The sequence below is a fragment of the Gossypium hirsutum genome, chromosome A13 (genome assembly GCF_007990345.1).
Source record: "Gossypium hirsutum isolate 1008001.06 chromosome A13, Gossypium_hirsutum_v2.1, whole genome shotgun sequence".
In the NCBI taxonomy this organism is placed as follows: Eukaryota; Viridiplantae; Streptophyta; class Magnoliopsida; order Malvales; family Malvaceae; genus Gossypium; species Gossypium hirsutum.
Window position 1 is genome coordinate 71,437,123 of NC_053436.1, and position 20,177 is coordinate 71,457,299.

Genomic DNA, 20,177 nt, shown 5'->3' on the forward strand with positions numbered 1-20,177 from the left:
TACGAATTTTCCTTCATGTGAAAGGCCCCCCACTAGGTTCCTGCCCATTCCTTTGCCCCAATTTCCAATAATTTCACAATCTACAGTTATTATGGTTTTATAATATTAAAAAGATTGGGAAATATCATCATTTTTCAATTTAAAAAGTTTAGATAGCTGTTCCCAACTACTACCGTAATTGATTGTAACGGTGATAATTAGTCTCTAATTTCTATACATTATTACTCGAATTCCACTAACTTATGACTTTGCATCTTATTTCAGTTTGAATGTTAATTTTATACAATGATAATAACATTTTAATTTTATGATATATATTTTGACATAAAATAATTAAATAATTTACCTAATATTTAATTATTAATTATATATTTTTGGTTACGCATCAATTGGAGATGATGTTATAGAGGGAAAAATTTAAAAATGACATGTTAAAATAATTAGATAAAATTACATATGGTATTTATATCTTTTGTTAATTTTATTAGTACATATTGTCAAATATTTTTTTGTATTAACATATATTATAAACAATAATTCGATTTTATATTTTGTTAATTGTTTAAATATTATTTTCAAGTATTATTGATAACTTTTATAATAATTGATATTTTAAATTTTTAAATTATATAATTTTATAATTACAATTTATACTATCAAGCATGACATAAAAAATTATAATATAGATTACATTATAAATAAAAATATTCTTGCCAAAATTGAATTTTTATCCGATTAAGGAAAAACCTAATGTTTTTGAAAGAATCTCCTTAGAAGAGAAAATTAATAATTGTTTTCCCATAAGTACATATTTTTTTTTATATAAGTCTCAAATATACCTGATCATGAGTGAGGTCACCCGGCTCTGCCCGAAGGCCTGCCCGAAATGTGGGAGGGTTTGGACAAAAATATAGGCATGAAAAATGGGCTTGGACAAAAAAAAGGTTCGTTTAAAAAATAGGTCGAGCCTTGGGTGAGGCATTCTTGGCCTGAGTCTGGCCCGGCCCAACCCAACCCGAATTCACTAAAGGACAAAAAAAATCTGCTCTTTTTTTTTAATGTTATTTTCTTGTTGTTTTCTCCCTATTTTGCTATCGTTTTACTATTTTGTTGCTACTATTTTGTTGTTATTGTTTGGATATTGTATAAAATTTATTTTATTGTTAATTTTGTTATTATTTTAGAGGCATTTGCTTGTTAAGTTGCATTTATCTTAGTGTTATTTAAGTCTATATATTTTTAAAAATTTATTTTCAATTTATTGGGAAATATTTATTTTGATGGTTTTAGTATTTTTGATGTATTATATATATTTAAAGATTATATAAAAATAATATAAAAAATTAATACAAGCGGGCCAGGTTGGGCTCGAGTTTTACCATTTTTATCAGGGTCGGGCTTGGGAAAAATTTTAGGCTCATTTTTTAGGTCGGGCTGGGCTCAGGCCCAGTAAATGGGTTTAGATTTTTAGTTGAGCCCGGCCCATGAACACCTCTAGTCTCAAGCATGTCGGATTGAAAATTAATTTTTTAATGATTTAATTTTTTTACTCATATTTGATAATCCAAATAAAAATAAACTTATAGATTCAATTTTATAAAAAAATGTGGGATATGATAAGTAAATAAGTAATTTTTTTAAATCGGACCAATGGTCAAATCGATCGAGCCATCTATTTGTTGGTTTAATTGGTCTAATCGGTTCGATTAAAAAGATTTAAAAAATTCCAGTTCAACCGATTTTTAGCCAGTTCAAGCTGGTCTGTATCGGTTCCCAAACTATTTGGTTCAAGCCACTCTTTGGACCGGTACTCCAGTATGTTCTTGATCCAACCGATCCAACTAATCAATCTAGTTTAAATAACACTGTAAATAAGAGCTACCTATAACTTAATGGAGAATATTTTCAATTACTTCAATTTTATTTTAATATTATATTATCCTATAAAAGCTTTACATTTAAAATTTGACTTTTATTTACAATAAGTTAAAATGTTTAAAAATTAAGGATAAAATGTAAAAATATTTTTTATAATTTAACATTTATATTTATCAAACAATCTAATTGTATTTTCTAATTAAATTTAAGTAATATATCAAACAAATTTTACAACTTATCAGTACTTCAACTTTCAATACTTATTTTTTTACACTTATTTTCGACACTTAATTTTTCAATTTATTAAGCACCACCTTAAACTATGATATAAATCCCCAATCTTAGAATCAGAAGATATTAGACTAAGATATAAACCCTCCATCTTCGAATCAAAATATATACACACTTTCTTCTTCTTGAAAAAACAATAATTGGATTATAAATAAAACTAAACAAGGCCCAGTTCTTTAAAGCCCAAACATAAAAAAAAGCAAAAAACTAACTTAAACAACACAATAAAAAAACGTAAAGAAAATAAGGAACCCAACCACCTAAGCAGACATTCTTATCCCTAAGTATCTAAAAAGCCAAGTCTATTCAGATCCCTTTTTTGTTTCTTGGAAAACCATCGCATATCTGCTCTTATGCATGTCGATTCATCTTAAAGAAGAAAAATAATCTTCAAATTCGCCTAGTATTTACTATCTTGCCTTCGCTCTTGTCACAACACTAAAGCCTAAATCGTGAAACAACTTAGATCAAAGTCTCTTCTGTTTTTCGTTTTGCTATCCCAAAGTGAGTATTGTCATCTATCACCACTTTTAACCGATTAGAGTTCGTTTTGCAGTAAAAACCTAACCCATCTGTCGATAATCCTCGTCAACTACCTCTTTTGCAAAGAAAGGAACCTCGCCCATCAAATAAGATTTTGCATTTCTTTTTAACCCTTCTCCAGCCAGTAAATGTGCTACACCATTCGCTTGTATCTTTCACAAATAGCCCTGGCGTTTAAGATGTGAGCACCTATTATTGACCTTTCGATTCTTTTTGTTTGCAACTTTCGAATCACCGTAAGGCATCCTCTTCTATCTCCACCATCGTAAGTCTGAGATGCAACTCCATCTTAGCCGCCTGTAAACATGCTAGTGCCTTAGTCGCAAATGGTGAAGGTATGTTATCATGCAATAAGCTTTTTAAAAACAATACCCTTTTAGTTGCATCTTTGATGATAATTTTAGAGCACAATACGATTTATTATTTTGCTTACAGAACGTTGCACTAAAATTTATTTTAACAATCTGGTCATTAAGTTCCTCCTATTGTGCTTGCACATCTTGCTTTATTGTTGTTTTTCATTGATTCCATCAATTTCTCCCAAATAATTCCTAATAAAATTTGTCGCCTCTGAGGTTGTTTTATGTTTGCCTTCATGCAGTAATTGGTTTCTCCCAGTTCATATAGTCCACAAAGCACAACAAAAGATCCTACAAAGGTATTTAAAATCATTTTCAAAGGACTTATTCACCCAATCTTTAATAGACATATCTGATGATGACGTTGGCCACCTAATGCCCAATTGCTGCCAGATCTTCTTCAATTTTAGACAATCCTGAAACACATGTTCCACTATTTCCATTTCGTTCGCACACTAGAGTATTCTAGCATTCCCATTAATCTTCTGTAATTTAGATTAACAAAAGTAGGCTGATAGTTATTTGTAATATTCTAACTTGGTGGGCAGATCTAATAGCCATAACTTTTTATAAAGTGTCGAATGGGAACAATTGGCCCCATTTGTAGTTACTTCATTATTTTTTTGTAACAACAATTTGTATGCATTGAATACTCCATCGACATAGGTAGATCAAATAATTTTTTCTCTCCATTTCCTGGCAATTTGATCAATCAAATCGGCCACAATTTGTATACTTTTATTGGTAATAGGTTGCTGAATTTTGTAATTTGAATTCCTAAAAATCCAAACATCATTTCTAACAAAAACTACTACCCCTGTACCAATTCTTCAACACATCCCAGACGCAAAAAGACCCTTTGTAGCCCATACACTTTTTCAATTATACGAAAGTAAATTCCCTAAACTCGGCTTTAGAAAGTTTGTATTCAGAAAATAGTTTGCCTTTAAAGATTTCGCTAACAATGAGTTTGGATAATTAATCAAACGCTAACCTTGTTTAGCAAGCAAATCCAAATTATCAATAACATTTTCTAGTTCCACACATAAGAATTTGGTAATAGAAAGCACAACATGGAATATGTAAGAATGACTAGAAGAATAAATTTAATGAAAAACTCCTTACCTCATTGTGAGAGATGCTGGATACTCCACCGACTTATCTTCCATCTCATGTTATCTTTCAGTCCTTGAAAAGCCTGTCATTTTCTACCATTCACTATATTTAGCAGCCCCAAATATTTTTCTAGTTTCGTAGACACCTTAACATTAAAGATTTGTGAAACCAGTTGCTTATCCAGATATGACACATTCGTGCTAAAGAAAGTCATAGATTTGTAAAAATTAATACACTGCCCCGAGCTTTTTTCATACTCCTTTAGGAGCTTTATAATACTAGCTCTTGTAGTAGTCGCTTTCCCAAATAAAATGCAATTGTCTGCAAACATTAAGTGGGTTATTTGTGGCCCCCTTCGACTAATTCTCGCCTTCTTCACCAATCCCTCATGTTAAGAAAGTCTCATAAGTGCTAAAAGATCCTCATTACAAAATAAAAATAAGTATGAACTCAGTGGATCTCCCTGTCTCAACCCCCTTTCGAGCTTAAATTTTTTACCCAATTTACCATAATAATGATAGAGTACGATACTGAATTAAACACTACATTATAAACTTCACCCAAAGTCTTACGAAATCCATTTTCAGTATTATTTTCTCAATGAAATACCATTTCACGTAATCATAAGCGTTGTTCATTTCCAATTTCAATGATAAGCAACACTTTCTCCCCTTCCGTTTCTTTTTTTTAAAGCATATAATGCTTTATAAGCTAAGAGCACATTATCTGTAATGAGTCTACTGGACATAAAAGTACTTGATGCTTTATCGATGTAAGACTCAATAATCTTTTGTAACATATTTGCCACTATCTTCACAATAATCTTATACAACATCGTACAAAGACTAATTGGTCTAAAATTTTTCAAATTGGTAGGATTGTCCATTTTTAGAATTAAGACAATATTCGCCTTATTCAGCGTTTCCAATGGTTTACCCCTATTCAGATTGTCCAGACATAAAGCACAAATATTCTTCCCAACTATATGCCAACCTTTGAAAAAATAAAGTATGAAAGTCGTCCTCACCTCACCCGAAGCTTTTGTAAGACCCATTGTTTTTGAAGCTTCATATATTTTCTCACCTTTGTATTTGACCATCAAATCCCCGTTCATACACTATCAGTTACACATATTTTGACTCCTGATAATAAATTATCTATATTACCAATACTTTTAGTCGAGAAGAGATCCAGGAAGTAATTTTGCACCACATTCTCCACCTCAAAATGTTTAGTAACCAGCGAACCCTCCTCATTTTGTAGCCCATTTATCCTTTTTTGCGACGCCTATAGGAAGAAAAATTATGGAAAAAAGGAGGTGTTCCAATCTCCTATTTTCAACTAATTTGCCTTCGCTCTATGTTCCTAATATCTCTCATATTTCTTCGTATCTAGATTAAAATGTAGCTTTACATCGATCAATTTGGCTAACACTGTAACGCCCCCAAAATTTGAGTGTTGTCTATTAAATTTTGATATAATTAAGTCTTTGTATCTGTGACTATTCTGTTTTTGTATTTAAGATTAGGGGTTTGAGTATTCCTTCTTGAATTTTTACTGTTTATTTTAGTTCAACCGCTACTATTGAACTCTTGACTTAAGTTTATTTTTGTGTTAATTTTTATTAAGAACGAGCTTATTGGTTTAATGGTTAAGCTTCTATATACTCTTTATTCTTGTTTTTGAGTCTCCACGTAAGCGAAGAGGAACGTATATGGTTTTACTACTCGACAGAGTTTTTTATTGTTATTTTTATTTTATTTTCTTAAAATAGGACCAAAACGTTTCTTCATTTCTTCTTGTTTTTCTTGTTAGTTGAAATCCTTTTATTTTTTTCTTTCTTTTATTTTTCTTCTTCGTCCGTAACATATGAAGTTCCATTATTAATTTTTTTTACTGCTTTATTTTCAAGAAAGTTGTGTATTCTGTTGTTTGTCAACTGAAAGGTAAACTACATACGTTTTTGTTGTGGAAATTCCATTAGATGGTTGTTATTGTTTCATTTTTGTTGAAATTGGTTTTTTTCTTGGTTTGCTCGAATTTTATGTTTAAGAGTTCAATTGGCTTCCTTTTTAGGCGATGATCTTATGAGAACCGTTTCTCCAACACACTAGTTCCATTTTTCGCAATTTCGTACAAGGTGAGTGTTGAATTTCGAGTTGGGGTTTTATGTCAAAGCTTTGTGATATAAGTTTTGGTTTTGCATGTTAATTCTAGTGTTTCGTTGAAATTAATTGTGTAATTGGTCTTTGGATTGCCATTTTTAGGCTTTGGATTCATCTTGATTGCTTTTACGTTGAAATCGTGTCAAGTGTGTAACGTAAACCCGAACTTTTATAATTTATGTATGCCAAAAAACATGGTTGTTGACACCACATGGTCATGTGTCAGCCCTTGTGGTAGGCCGTGTAACTTACTATTTTCATATTAGAGGCACACAGACTAAGGACATGGGTGTGTGTCCAAGTCATGTGAGAGAAATTCTAGGTTTTAAGTAACACGGGCATGTTCCAAATTATGCACAAGGCCATGTAACTCATTGTTTTGAGCCACATGGGCGCGTGCTAGGTCATGTAAATCCACACAACATGTGGGAAAAAATTTGGATTTTACATTAGGGTCATAATCACCGTTCGAATCAAACGTAGGCCTACTGTAAGGTCTGTATGATCTGAATTAGACAATAAGGCTGTTATGTGGCAGTTTGTTACTGAATAATATATTATTTTTATATATATAGTTAACATGAAATTTGTTATATCTGCATCTGCATTAGGTCAGGATTATGAAAAGGAGGAAGTGTGGACAGTTTAATAATCTGTTGAATTTAATGGCTAAGCCCAAACTTATATCTTTGACTTTGTGTGTTATCACATTCTGATCTGGCAGCTAGACTGCAATATTCTGAAATGTGAAACATAGTCACTATATGGTGTATAGGGATGAATGGCTACTTGATACCCTATATGGTGTGTAGGGATGGACGAAGACAGTGTGTAGTGGTTGGGGGTAGGAATCTGCATCTGTATCTGAACTATTCTATAATTGTATCTGATATCCTCTACTTTTGCTTCTGTATTCGATTATGAGAATTTACTTACTAAAGACAAACTGAAATCACATATGCTATATTATTGTTTAATTGAGAATTTAATATAGACATTAAGTTATAAACTCATTTAGTCTGTTTGTTGGATTATAGGTAACCCACAGACTTAGGTGGGTCGGCATGGCAGGAGCTCGATCCTTCCTCTCTAGTTATTTCACTGTTTTTATAAACTTATGCTATTGTACGTTTATTTTGGATTATGTGTTGAAAGTCTTAATTTCTATGTTTGATTTAACTAATTACATGATTTCCGATAATTGAATTTCAAGTAGTTAAAGGTTGGTTTATTCTAAAAGAAATTGATATAGTCTCCAGACTTGGTCTTAACTTATAGGCCGGGTATGGGGTGATACAAACATCTCATCAGTTCTCTCCTCATTATCTAACTCCTCCAGCCTTTTACCAAGTTTCTTAGTTAGTTCACCTCTTTTAGATTTCACCCTTTCAGTCCAGTTCTTTAATCTCGTACTTACTGTCCTTAATATGTCAGTTAAATCTTTCAAACTATTCTCCCACAGTTTCTTTATTTCGGGTTTGCAGGAATCTTCCATGCTCCACCACCCCTCAAACCTAAATTGTTTTTTCCTCTCCCTAAACTCCCATTGATAAGTTTGAATAAGTTGCAGACAGTGATTAGAGAAAGAATGAGGCAAGTGTTTTAGAGAAACATTAGGAAATAATTGTGCCCATTCTACCTTCGCAACACCTCGATCAAGTCATTCTCAAATATTAGTCTCCAGTAGATTTCCTCGTTCCCATGTGAACCAAGGACCCGCAAAACCAATATCTTGTAAATAACATTCTTCCAAAACTTTTCTGAATTCTTCCATTAGACCTTCCTCCTTCGGAATACCCCTACTCTTCTCATATGCAAATAAAATTTTATTAAAATCCCTACTTACAAGCCATGGTAAATTCTGGGATCTTCTAAGGTTTTTTAATAAATTCCAAGACCCTGCTCTATTTCTGTAAGGGCTCTATAAAATCTTGTCCATCCCTAAACTAGACTCTTTTGACTCTCATGAATCTCAACGTCAACATGGTTTTTTGAGAAACTATGAATAGTAACTAAACAACCAACTTTCCATCCCAAACTTAACCCTCCCTCTCGCGTTCCTTCTACCGGCACATCAATTCCACATGATAACCGCATCTTATCCTTACATTTTTTATCTTGTCAGCATTAAGCTTTTTCTTTATAAAGAAGACAAGTTGGGGATGATTAATCTTCAACATGTGTGGAAGTTGATACACTGTTTGCAGATTCCCTAAATTGCGAATGTTCCAACTGATCATCTTCATGGCGTCTAACCGGCTTGCCTACAGGCAATCACCGATATCTGTCAAGTTTGAACATCTTCATCTTCAATAATATTTTTGATGTGATTCAATGGACTCGAAACTTTGGAATTCATGTTTTTAGACCTAGGCCTCTTCTTTCCTTCCATTTTGTCTAATGGGTTTTCTTCACAGTCATGTTCCATTGACGTTAAGCTTATCCCACTACCCACTCCTTCTCTGCCAAACTCCAGTTGACTAGATAAACCCTCCAAATTAAATCCTAAAATAGGATTTATCTTCTGCCAATTATCTTTATTCTTATCTACCCCAAGATTGCTCCTCAAATTTTGCTTTCCCATATTTTCCCCATAAAATCCACCATCTCTTTCCTCTCGAAGCCAAATACTATCGTCAACAGATGCCCTTCTCAGTGGCGCACACAAAGAGCGATCCCACCCTTACTGCATTTCTTTTCCCTTATGGTTGAATCAAACAGGACAAAAGCTATCACTATGGCCTAGCAAACCACATATGAAACAAAATAAAGTTAATTTCTCATATTCAGAAAGTAGCATATGTATGCATTGATGGTGATAAAATTAATTTCTTCTTCCTTTTTAGCGAATTTCAGACTTCCAATTACACCTGAATCTTCAAGATATTCTTCATTCCCCTATTCCCTTGTTCTGTATCATATTCAATAAATTTTCCAATAAAGTTTCCAAATTGCCTTGCCATCACTTCAGAATAGAAATCTGATGGCAAATCAAGTACTTGGACCTAGAAATTCGCAAACACTAAAGGGATCTGCATCTGATCCTAATCTTTCTTCAACCAATAAATGATTAAAAATTGATTATTAAAAGTCCATGGGGCTCCATTTTCCGCTCAAGCAATATCTACCTCGTGGAAAAACTTGAAAGGATAGTGTTTCCCTCAGATCTGAAATTTGTACCCATCTAGGAGGATGCCAAATGTTAGCCATAGTATTCCTCATAGGTGGGAAATATACCACACTAACAGTCAAACAACAACCCACAAGACACAAATCATTGGCCGATTTCTGAGTTTCTTCCTCACCAGCAACACTCTACCCATCTTCTTCTCCATCATCAATACTCAAGTTCTCTATGCCCCTCTCCATTTGATTTGATCACTATCCTACCAATATACTCAACTCAAAGAAAACCAGAGAAACCCTCATGGTGAAATGCTAAAAAAATATAAAAATCAACGTAATAAAACCAAAAAACGAAGGACGTGTCCAGAGGTAGACGAGAGTATGCCAAGAGGCAGACTAAGAGTTGGAAAAAAAAGGATATACACACTTAAACATGCTTAAACTCACATTTTTTGTTGTTGCTATAATAATGATAATAAATAAGTTGTAAAGAGACTAAAGACTAGAGAGAATAATTCTTGTTTTGTAAAGGAAATATAATAAGGTAATATCATATATTGGATAGTTAAATCTATTCTAGTAAGCGAAAATTTATTACCATAAAAAAAGTTTTTCCCTAAAAAAAAGGGGAAATAATCATTTCTTTAATTTGGAATTATATGGGTTTTTTTGTTTTTTTTATAATTTAAAATATAAAAAAAAATTTATAGAGGAAGAATATTGTCACATTTCTCTCCAAGTATATACATAGGCCAGCAATCTATGTATATTTAACAAATTCATAATTTTTTATAGAAATAAATTTATATTAAAATAAAAGGACAAACAGAAAATATGCTACTTTGTTTAGAATTTGAAATTTTCATAAAGTTCTTTTTAATATCTTATATATTTAATATAATAAGGTATATACCTATATTTATTCAAGTGGGGCCCCTCGATTTTTTACATTTCATTTTCTATTTTAAAAAAAACATAAGAAACAACATTTTTTAAAAATAATATAAATAAAAATTACTACAAAATAGTTTAAAATTTTGAATTTAATAGATTATAATTAACTTATAAAATTTAAATAATTTATACATATGTAGTCTTAATGAAAATGTCCAACCGCAAATGAACTCAAGATTTACTGTGTTGTTAGCTTCATCGAGAGGTACGTATTAGGTTATCTATGAATACATCGTAAGGTTTGTGAAGAATAATGTGAAGTTATCGAGGTCAAGGTCAGCTATATATATAACACAATAGTTTTTGTATATTTTATGTTCATTATTTTTTTTTAAACAGCTATATTCTTATGTAGTGATTTCTTTCATGATAGTGAAATAGTTGGCATATTATTATTATATATTCTTATGTAGTGATTTCTTTCAATTTAAATTAATATTATTTTAAATTAGTGTTTAATTATCTAAAAAAAATTCAAAATATTATATTTTTACCTAATCAAATGAATTTCAAACATTATTTTAACAAAATTTGATAAATATTGATGTTTTTATCTTAAAAATATTTTATTAATATTTCAATTTTTTAAGTCAATAAATTATATTCAAAATATTTAATAATATTATCTGACATAGTAATTATTTTTAATTCATATTATAATTTCTACATAAATTTTATACTATTAATGCAATATATTAAATACATTTAATTTTATTAACCTTTATCAAATAAATTTTTTTGTGTATTTTTTCAAATAATTTAAAATCAACGTAAAATCCCTATATATTTATTAAAGAATAATGCATTTAAAATATCTTATTTGATCATTTAAATGATTTTAAGTAAGAGAAATTCAGCTAATATGTTAAATCTTAAAAATATTCAATTGTTTCTAATCTTATTTATCATTTATTTAATATAATTTTATTCAAACTCTTAAATAGGATAACAAATGCACTTGAAACCATATTCTCCTATATTCCCAACAATACGGATATCAACTGAATTAAGGCTTAATATTTAGAATATAACATTTTGAACTATAAAATTTATAAAATAGATTAAAGTTATTCATTATAAAATTTATACACAATTATAAAACAATTATAAAATGTTATAAAAATTTTAAATAATAATTATTTTTTAACAATTTTAAATAAATAAAATGTAAGATTTTAAACAAATTTAAAAGGGTTAGATAAATTTTGGAAATTTTAACTAAAAAATTTACTTAAGGAAAAAAATATAGTTTTGGTAAAGTAAATAATAATTATAAATATTAATTAATTATCATTAAGATAAATAAATATTTATCTTACTATTTAAAATTTTTATCATTATATTTTTTTAAAAATTATCACTATAATTTAATTTTAATTTTGTTTAAAATTTTAATTTTAATTTTAAAAATCTATATAAATATATAAATTTATTTAAATAATAATAATTTATTTTTTATTTTTAACGGAAAGAAACTAATTTTATATATTATATAAAAATTATTCCCTCTTTCATCATTGTTAATTTCTCAAAAAAAAAAACCCAATAAAAACATCAAATTTCTGTCGCCAAATCTTTCTAAAACATATTGAAAAAGAAAAAAAAAGCTAGGCTAAGCATAAAATAAATAAATAAATAAATAAAAATAGTAGCTTTTGTGACTTTCTCCCACCTTACTGGCTCCATCTATATATAGAAAGCAGAGCATTACAAGCTTCACAATCCATACCCTTTCATCTTTATTTCTGAATTTGCTTCCTTTCCTTCTTCCATTATTTTTTCTCGTCAAAGTTCTCAACTTTTAAGTCTTTTTCAGGTAAATTTCTTTCTTGGGTTTTCCTTGCTTTCTCTTCCATGTACTGCTTCAGTGCTCTGGTTTTGAAGTTTTTGTTCCCCCACCCCCCCAATACTTTATTGTGTCTAAATGGTTATTGTCATTATTTTATGGCTTTTAATTTTTCTTGGTTTGTTTTAAATTTCATTTTCATTCGCCCTCTGCTTCACATTTTTGGATTCTCTACTTCCATTCTTTGAAGCTAAAGAATTTCATTTGTATTCTTTTAACATTTGTGTTCGGTTTTCCACTTCTACGCAGAATTTAGAATTTGAGAAAATTATATGATTTAATCGCAGCCGTGTATTGCTTTACCCCAAAATGAAAATATTTGCTTGTCAAGATGTGCTTTTTTTTTTCTTCCTTTTTGAACTTTGGAGGATTGCAGTGATTTGTTTGCTACACTTTTATTCTGAATTAGGACTTTTTTATTTATAATTATATGGTTTGCTAATATAAATTTCTTTATCCAGTTTGACTTTACTAGCTAAAGGAATACATATATGCCTTTCGCTGCTATATGAAAGCTTGAATTTTTGTATTCTTAAACTTTATCACTTGGATTTATTCACCAAAAAAAAAGAAAGACTTATCTTTATCTTTGGGGAGTATTACTTATTTATGGTTTCGTTAATATACTTATCCCCCGCCTCCCCAAACTTGAAGATTCTTTACTCTTTTAAAATTGTAAAGTTGTAGCATTTTCAACTTGTTGATTTCTTGCTTCAAGTTCTTAAGTTTCAAGCATATAAGTTGTAAGTAATGGAGTATATGCAGGATGGGCAGTACTGACGGAACCAGCTATGGTGCTTACACCTATGATGCTCTGGAGAGGGAGCCTTACTGGCCATCTCAGAAACTCCGGATTTCCATCACTGGTGCCGGCGGGTTCATTGCTTCGCACATTGCTCGACGTCTGAAGAGTGAAGGCCATTACATCATTGCTTCTGACTGGAAGAAGAACGAGCACATGACAGAAGATATGTTTTGTAATGAATTCCACCTCGTTGATCTTCGAGTCATGGAGAATTGCTTGAAAGTTTCCAAAGGAGTGGACCATGTCTTCAACCTCGCTGCCGATATGGGTGGGATGGGTTTCATTCAGTCAAACCACTCTGTCATTATGTACAACAACACTATGATCAGTTTCAACATGCTTGAGGCTGCTAGGATTAGTGGAGTTAAGAGGTTTGTTGGGTTGGTGCATTATGTGTTTGCCTTTTATTCATTGCAATAGTTGGTTTAAACTCGATATCTTGGTTTGTTTAGGTTTTTCTATGCCTCGAGTGCTTGTATCTACCCTGAATTTAAGCAGTTGGACACTAATGTGAGCCTGAAAGAATCCGATGCCTGGCCTGCTGAGGTTAGTGACTCGTGGTCATTAACAACTATCTGGTAACCTTATGCTTGATTGATCAGTATGATGTAATTACTGATTTTTCACTTCTTAAATTTTGGTTTTAGCCTCAAGATGCTTATGGCTTGGAAAAGCTTGCAACCGAGGAGTTGTGCAAGCACTACACCAAAGATTTTGGAATCGAGTGTCGTATTGGAAGGTTTCACAACATTTATGGTCCTTTTGGAACATGGAAAGGTAAATTCATTACTTTTTGTTAGTGCTTATGTATTTTGTTGCTTACGGGACATGCTAAATTCGTCTATCCATTTTATAGGTGGAAGGGAGAAGGCTCCAGCTGCCTTTTGCAGGAAAGCTATTACTTCCATTGACAAGTTTGAGATGTGGGGAGACGGTCTTCAGACCCGATCTTTCACCTTCATTGATGAATGTGTCGAAGGTGTACTTAGGTAAAATTTAGCATTCTTTTTTTATCACCTCCAGCCAAAACTCATACTTTAGGCAACAATTTTAAGGGAAAGCTCAAAGGAACATGCCATGAATGTTTCGGTTTTAATAAATGTTTGGTCTGCATGGATTGGCTTATACTAAAAATAAGAAAGGAATATGTCATTTGTATGATGTGTTTCTAGCCACAATTTTCTAATGTTTATAGCGTGGGATGTTTTAGCTGAAAAACTGATGGATTTTGGCTCGATTCTATTTTTGATAGTGGAAAGAACCTTCTTAGTGATTAACCTTCTTTAAATTAATGTCTTCAGATTGACAAAGTCAGATTTCCGCGAACCTGTGAACATTGGAAGTGATGAGATGGTCAGCATGAATGAGATGGCAGAGATTGTTCTTAGCTTTGAGGATAAAAATCTTCCAATCCATCATATTCCTGGCCCAGAGGGTGTCCGTGGTCGTAATTCAGACAATACGTTGATCAAAGAAAAACTTGGTTGGGCTCCTACAATGAGGTTGAAGGTAACTGAATTCCGTTATTGCTCACGATTATCATGACTTGAGCAAACGTTGTGGTTCACTTATGGCGAATATTTATTATACTCTGCTTTGTAGGATGGGCTGAGAATTACTTACTTCTGGATCAAGGAACAAATTGAGAAAGAGAAGGCTCAAGGCATAGACCTATCTGTCTATGGGTCATCCAAGGTCGTCGGTACTCAAGCACCAGTCCAGCTGGGCTCACTTCGTGCAGCCGATGGCAAAGAATGAAGAAGTAAAGGTCGTGTAGTTGCTTTAAAGCCAAGTTTTGTTGGCAGATGGGGGAAATGCATCAACCAGTTTCAGGTTTTGTATTTAATTTTGGTATTGTAGTGTGTGTACTGTTGTTTAAAGGGGATTGTATTCGAAGTTAGCTTTCCATGATAAGCTGCTGTTGTAAGATGATATGCAAGGCTTAAATAAATGCCATTTCGATTCCTAATGTCTTCTCACCTTCGTATGAACCGATGGGTATATACCAAACTGATCTGTTATTATCTAAATGCCAGTGCATGTTGCTTTTCCTTTTGTTCATACCAACTGATGGATTATTCATTGGTGGTCCCTTGAATGGTTCCTGCTATGGGTTATTGTAATTCATAGAATTTGTTACCAAACCATCACCTTCATGTGAGGATATTCTCTCATAATATTCTGAATCATCATTCTTTTTCATTTTACTCAAAACTTTTATTGAAGTTTTTGTGTTAAATGAAGAATTGCAACAAAAAATGCACCAAGAATATGAATTCACAAAATAGCAAAGTAATGGAAGATGGAATCACTCTCAATGGACTAATGTAGGCTCCAAATCATCTAAGCTATTAAAAAATGGGTAAAAATTGAAAACAATTCATATAAAATTATCTAAAAATTCTAATCCTTATAATTTGGAACTGTCCTGCACCTTTCAAAATTGCTTCTACCAAATAAAAACATTATCTACTTCCCTTTGTACATTAAATATCATGTGTTTGCTACCTACCATTTAATAAAAAATCCTCAATTTACCAACCTGTTAAATTACTTTACATCTTAAAAGAGAAAAAAACCAAACCAACACTCATTCAAGTAGGCGTAAGATAGGGCATCCTGGCAACTTTTTCAACCTTTTGGGGTCAAATCTGGGGCTGGTATTTATTGTCAATGATTTGAAAACCTCTTTTAATTCTAGATGGTGACCTTGATAGCTCCATTAAACCATCAGAATCTGTGGCTCAAATCTTGCCGAGGATTATACCAGACGTGGCTATATTGAAAAAGCTCAACTCCACAACAAAAACTGAACCCTAGGCTATCTCGTTTATGTGGTAACATTGCCTTTTTTTTTCAGAAAATGATAGAGCATTGAGCAATTGGCTTGATCTGAGCCCCACCATTTGTGGAGGCGCAAACATCAAACCACCATGTGCTGTTCCTTTCAATACTCCTTTTTGCCTCTTATTATCTAGCTTAACAAAAACAAACTGAAAGTTGATTCAAATTTGTGTTTTCCACTTTTAAAATTATAGTACCATCATTGCTATTTGTTGACACCATTTTTTGGATGAAAACGGGGTCGACTTGGATTTTGAAAAAAAAGAATGAAAACGGGAGTCGCCACCAATCCTTTTTTGACGAGGTGTGATCGGGTCACCTCAAAAAGTGGTTATTTTTAATAAATGATTTAATTTTATTAAAACAACGATTTTGGTCTACGAAATTCAGAAAAATGAGTTCGGGAGTCGGTTACGCACGAGGAAGGATTAGCACCCTCGATACGCCCAAAATTGGTACCTAGTTGATTAATTAGTGTCTTAGTGTCGAAAATTTGAAAACTTGAAAGAATTTAAAATACGATCCCTCTTTGTAAAGAAAATGCTCAAATGTTAAGGACCTTCTCGTCTCACAATATAAAATGTCACATCCAGTAAGTTAGGACACGACATCTTGAATTTTCGAGAACGAGCTTGCCTTTTATATAAAAATTAGTGTATTTCAAAACGTTATTCAGTTAGTTAAGGTGAACGAGGAAAATCGAAACCCAGTAAGTTAGGGCACGTTTCCTCGAATTCCCAAACACCGAATATTGCCTTTACTTGCAAAAATCTTATTTCGAGGTAACGAAATGCCATACCCAGTAAGTTAGGGAACAACACCTCGTATCTCCGAGAATAAGCATTTTTCAAAACTCATGTCGCGATTTAAAAGAGTATTCCGTTATTTAGGTTAAAGGAGAAAAATCGAAACCCAATAAGTTAGGGCACGATTGTCTCGAATTACCAAATACGGAATATTACTTTTATGAAAGAATTATTATTGGGTTGGATATAATGATAATAAGAATAATATTAAAGTAAAGTAAACAATAATACTATATATAAATATATATATGTATATAATAGAAATACACACTACTATATAATAATAAATATAGAAATACAAAAAGCAAATATAATAAAAATATTAAATTAAAGTAATAAAAAATAATCCTATATATAAAATATATATATACATAAAAATATACACTAATATATAATAGTAATAGTGATAGCAAAAATAATAAAAATATGAGTAATATTAATAATATATTAGAATACAAAAGTAAAGTAATAACAATAGGGGTGATAATAATAATAATACAAACAATAATACATATATATAATAATAGTAGTTAGAAATAAAAAATAATAAAAGTAACAATAATGATAGTAATAATATAAATAAATATGGAGAGGGCATATATAATATAATAATATAAATAATAATATATACATGAGAAATAATAATAATATAAATAATAGTAAAAATAATAAAATAATAAAACAAAGCTCTCAACTCTCTTTCTCCCTCTTTTCTAAATCCGGCCGTTGGTCCGGCTTTGCTTCGGTCATGGACCCCCACGGGCCGCCATCGGCGCCACCGTACACGGCGGCCGGACCTCAAAAAAACCTTTTTCGATAATGAAAATATGGGTAAGCTTTTTACTTTTATTTTTACTTTCGTATAAAAAAACAAAATAAAATTGAAAGGAAAACAATAAACAAACAAAGAACTAAAGATAAGAATAGACAAAAGAAACCTCTTTTGCTTTGATCTTTGATTAATCTCCAAAAACTAGCCTTTCCAAGAAACAAAAATAACCTTTTTTTCCAAAAAAACCAAAAAAAAACACCTCCAAAAAACAAAAAAAAACCTCCTCCAAAACAAAGAACAATCCTTCTCCAAAAAACCAAAAACCCCCCTCCTAAAAACAAAGTCTTGAATGGCTTTTATAGCCAAATTTTACAAGTGGAGTGGTTGGGGTGGTTTAGGTGGCCAATGGTGGTGGAGTTGGTGGCCAAGGTGGGTGGCCAACAAAGGTGGTGGAGTAGGTGGCCAAGGTTTTTATTTATTTATTTATTTATTTATTTATTTTTTGTGTTTGGGTTGGGATTAGGTTGGGCCAAAATTGGGTTTGGGCTTGTAACTGGATAATAGGCTAGGTTTAATTCGGGTTTGGTTTTATTGGGTCCCGGGCAAAATTTAGGTCTTACAGCTGCCCCTCTTTGCTCATTATCGTGTAACGAGAATGGAGCAAAGACTACAAAAAGACCAATTTTGCCAGGGCTCGCCGAGTCTTGAGTTCTTGATCTTCTTTAAAATGGCCTCTTGACGGCTTCAATCTGCTTTATTGCAACTCAGGAAGGCGATATCCGCTATCTTTGATCTGCTTCACTGTAAGCACAGGAATGTCAAATTTGCTATCTTCGATCCGTTCCTTATAAGCACAGGGATCCCAAATCTGCTGTTTTCAACTTGTTCCCTATAAGCACAGGGATGTCATGCTGAAATCTTCGATCTAGTTCACTGTAAGCACAGGAATGTCAGATCTGTTATCTTCGATCCGTTCCTTATAAGCACAGGGATGCCAAATCTGTTGTTTTCAACTTGTTCCCTATAAGCACAGGGATGCCAAATCTGATGTTTCAACTTGTTCCCTATAAGCACAGGGATGCCATGCTGAAATCTTTGATCTGCTTCACTGTAAGCACAGGAATGTCAGATCTGCTATCTTCGATCCGTTCCCTATAAGCACAGGGATGCCAAATCTGATGTTTTCAACTTGTTCCCTATAAGCACAGGAATGCCAAATCTGATGTTTTCAACTTGTTCCCTATAAGCACAGGGATGCCATGCTAAAATCTTCAACTTGTTCCCTATAAGTACAGGGATGCCATGCTGAAATCTAGGATCTGCTTCACTGTAAGCACAGGAATGTCAGATCTGCTACTTCGGTCTGCTCCTCTGCAACTTCAGGGAGATAAGACTTGTTTTGATATTCTTCCACTCAAACTTCAAGGAGATCTGCTGTGGCTTTTAGCCTCTCCAATGCCATTTCTGGAAGAAGAGGTTTGCTGAAACTTCAAGGAGATCTGTTGTGGCTTTTAGCCGCTCCAACGCCATTTCAGGAAGAAAAGATCCTCTGAAACTTCAAGGAGATCTGCTGTGGCTTTTAGCCGCTCCAATGCCATTTCAGGGAAAAGGAAATTTGTAATTTCCAACCTGTTACCCTACTACTTAGGGGTTTAAGGCCCATCATCTTCGATCTATTTCCCAACTGCTTAAGGGGTTAAGATCTGTAAATTCAACCTGTTACCCTACTGGTTAGGGGGTTAAGATTTGTAAATTTTCAGCCTGTTACCCTACTGCTTACGGGTTTAAGGTTTGTAAATTCGGCTTGTTACCCTACTGCTTAGGGGGTTAAAGCCCATCATTTTTTATCTATTTCCCTACTGCTTAGGGGGTTAAGATCTGTAAATCTTCAGCCAGTTACCCTACTGCTTAGGGGTTTAAGGCTTGTAAATTCGGCTTGTTACCCTACTGCTTAAGGGGTTAAAGCCCATCATCTTTGATCTGTTTCCCTACTGCTTAGGGGGTTAAGATCTGTAAATCTTCAGTCTATTCCACTGCCAAATACAGGGAGATAGAGTTATCGGCTTCAATGTACTCCACTGTAGTCAGGGAGGTAAAATCTGCCATCTTTGATCTGCTTCGCTGCCAAATACAGGAAGGCAAGATCTGCAATATTCAATCTACTCCACTGCCAAATACAGGGAGATAGAGTTATCGGCTTCAATGTACTCCACTGTAGTCAGGGAGGTAAAATCCGCCATCTTCGACCTGCTTCGCTGCCAAATACAGGAAGGCAAGATCTGCAATCTTCAATCTATTCCACTGCCAAATACAGGGAGATAGAGTTATCGGCTTCAATGTACTCCACTGTAGTCAGGGAGGTAAAATCTGCCATCTTCGATCTGCTTCGCTACCAAATACAGGAAGGCAAGATCTGCAATCTTCAATCTATTCCACTGCCAAATACAGGGAGATAGAGTTATCGGCTTCAATGTACTCCAATGTGGTCAGGGAGGTAAAATCTGCCATCTTCGATCTGCTTCGCTGCCAAATACAGAAAGGCAAGATCTGCAATCTTCAATCTATTCCACTGCCAAATACAGGGAGATAGAGTTATCGGCTTCAATGTACTCCACTATAGTCATAGGGAGGTAAAATCTGCCATCTTCGATCTGCTTCACTGCCAAATACAG

General features: G+C 32.8%; 1 protein-coding gene and 1 long non-coding RNA gene across 2 annotated transcripts; both read left to right on the forward strand.

Annotated features, from left to right (window-relative positions):
- The first annotated feature begins 2,368 nt into the window (after positions 1-2,368).
- On the forward strand, positions 2,369-3,686 carry LOC107936905 (uncharacterized). The gene is made up of 2 exons (XR_001694511.2): positions 2,369-3,047; positions 3,314-3,686. It is a non-coding gene; the product is annotated as an uncharacterized lncRNA (long non-coding RNA).
- An 8,331-nt stretch (positions 3,687-12,017) lies between these two features.
- LOC121212442 (GDP-mannose 3,5-epimerase 2) lies at positions 12,018-15,052 on the forward strand. The gene is made up of 7 exons (XM_041085128.1): positions 12,018-12,248; positions 13,044-13,454; positions 13,536-13,629; positions 13,731-13,860; positions 13,940-14,072; positions 14,385-14,592; positions 14,686-15,052. Exons 2-7 carry the CDS (start codon positions 13,045-13,047, stop codon positions 14,839-14,841), a joined length of 1,131 nt encoding a protein of 376 aa, XP_040941062.1. The 5' UTR covers positions 12,018-12,248; position 13,044; the 3' UTR covers positions 14,842-15,052.
- The last annotated feature ends 5,125 nt before the right edge of the window (positions 15,053-20,177 follow it).

What these genes read in the sequence shown, in the direction of transcription:
- LOC121212442 (XM_041085128.1), top strand. Translation starts at nt 13,045, where the DNA reads ATGGGCAGTACTGACGGAACCAGCTATGGTGCTTACACCTATGATGCT. An exon ending in CCGATGCCTGGCCTGCTGAG is followed by an intron (nt 13,630 to 13,730) that starts GTTAGTGACTCG and finishes TTTTGGTTTTAG; the next exon opens with CCTCAAGATGCTTATGGCTT. An exon ending in TCCTTTTGGAACATGGAAAG is followed by an intron (nt 13,861 to 13,939) that starts GTAAATTCATTA and finishes TCCATTTTATAG; the next exon opens with GTGGAAGGGAGAAGGCTCCA.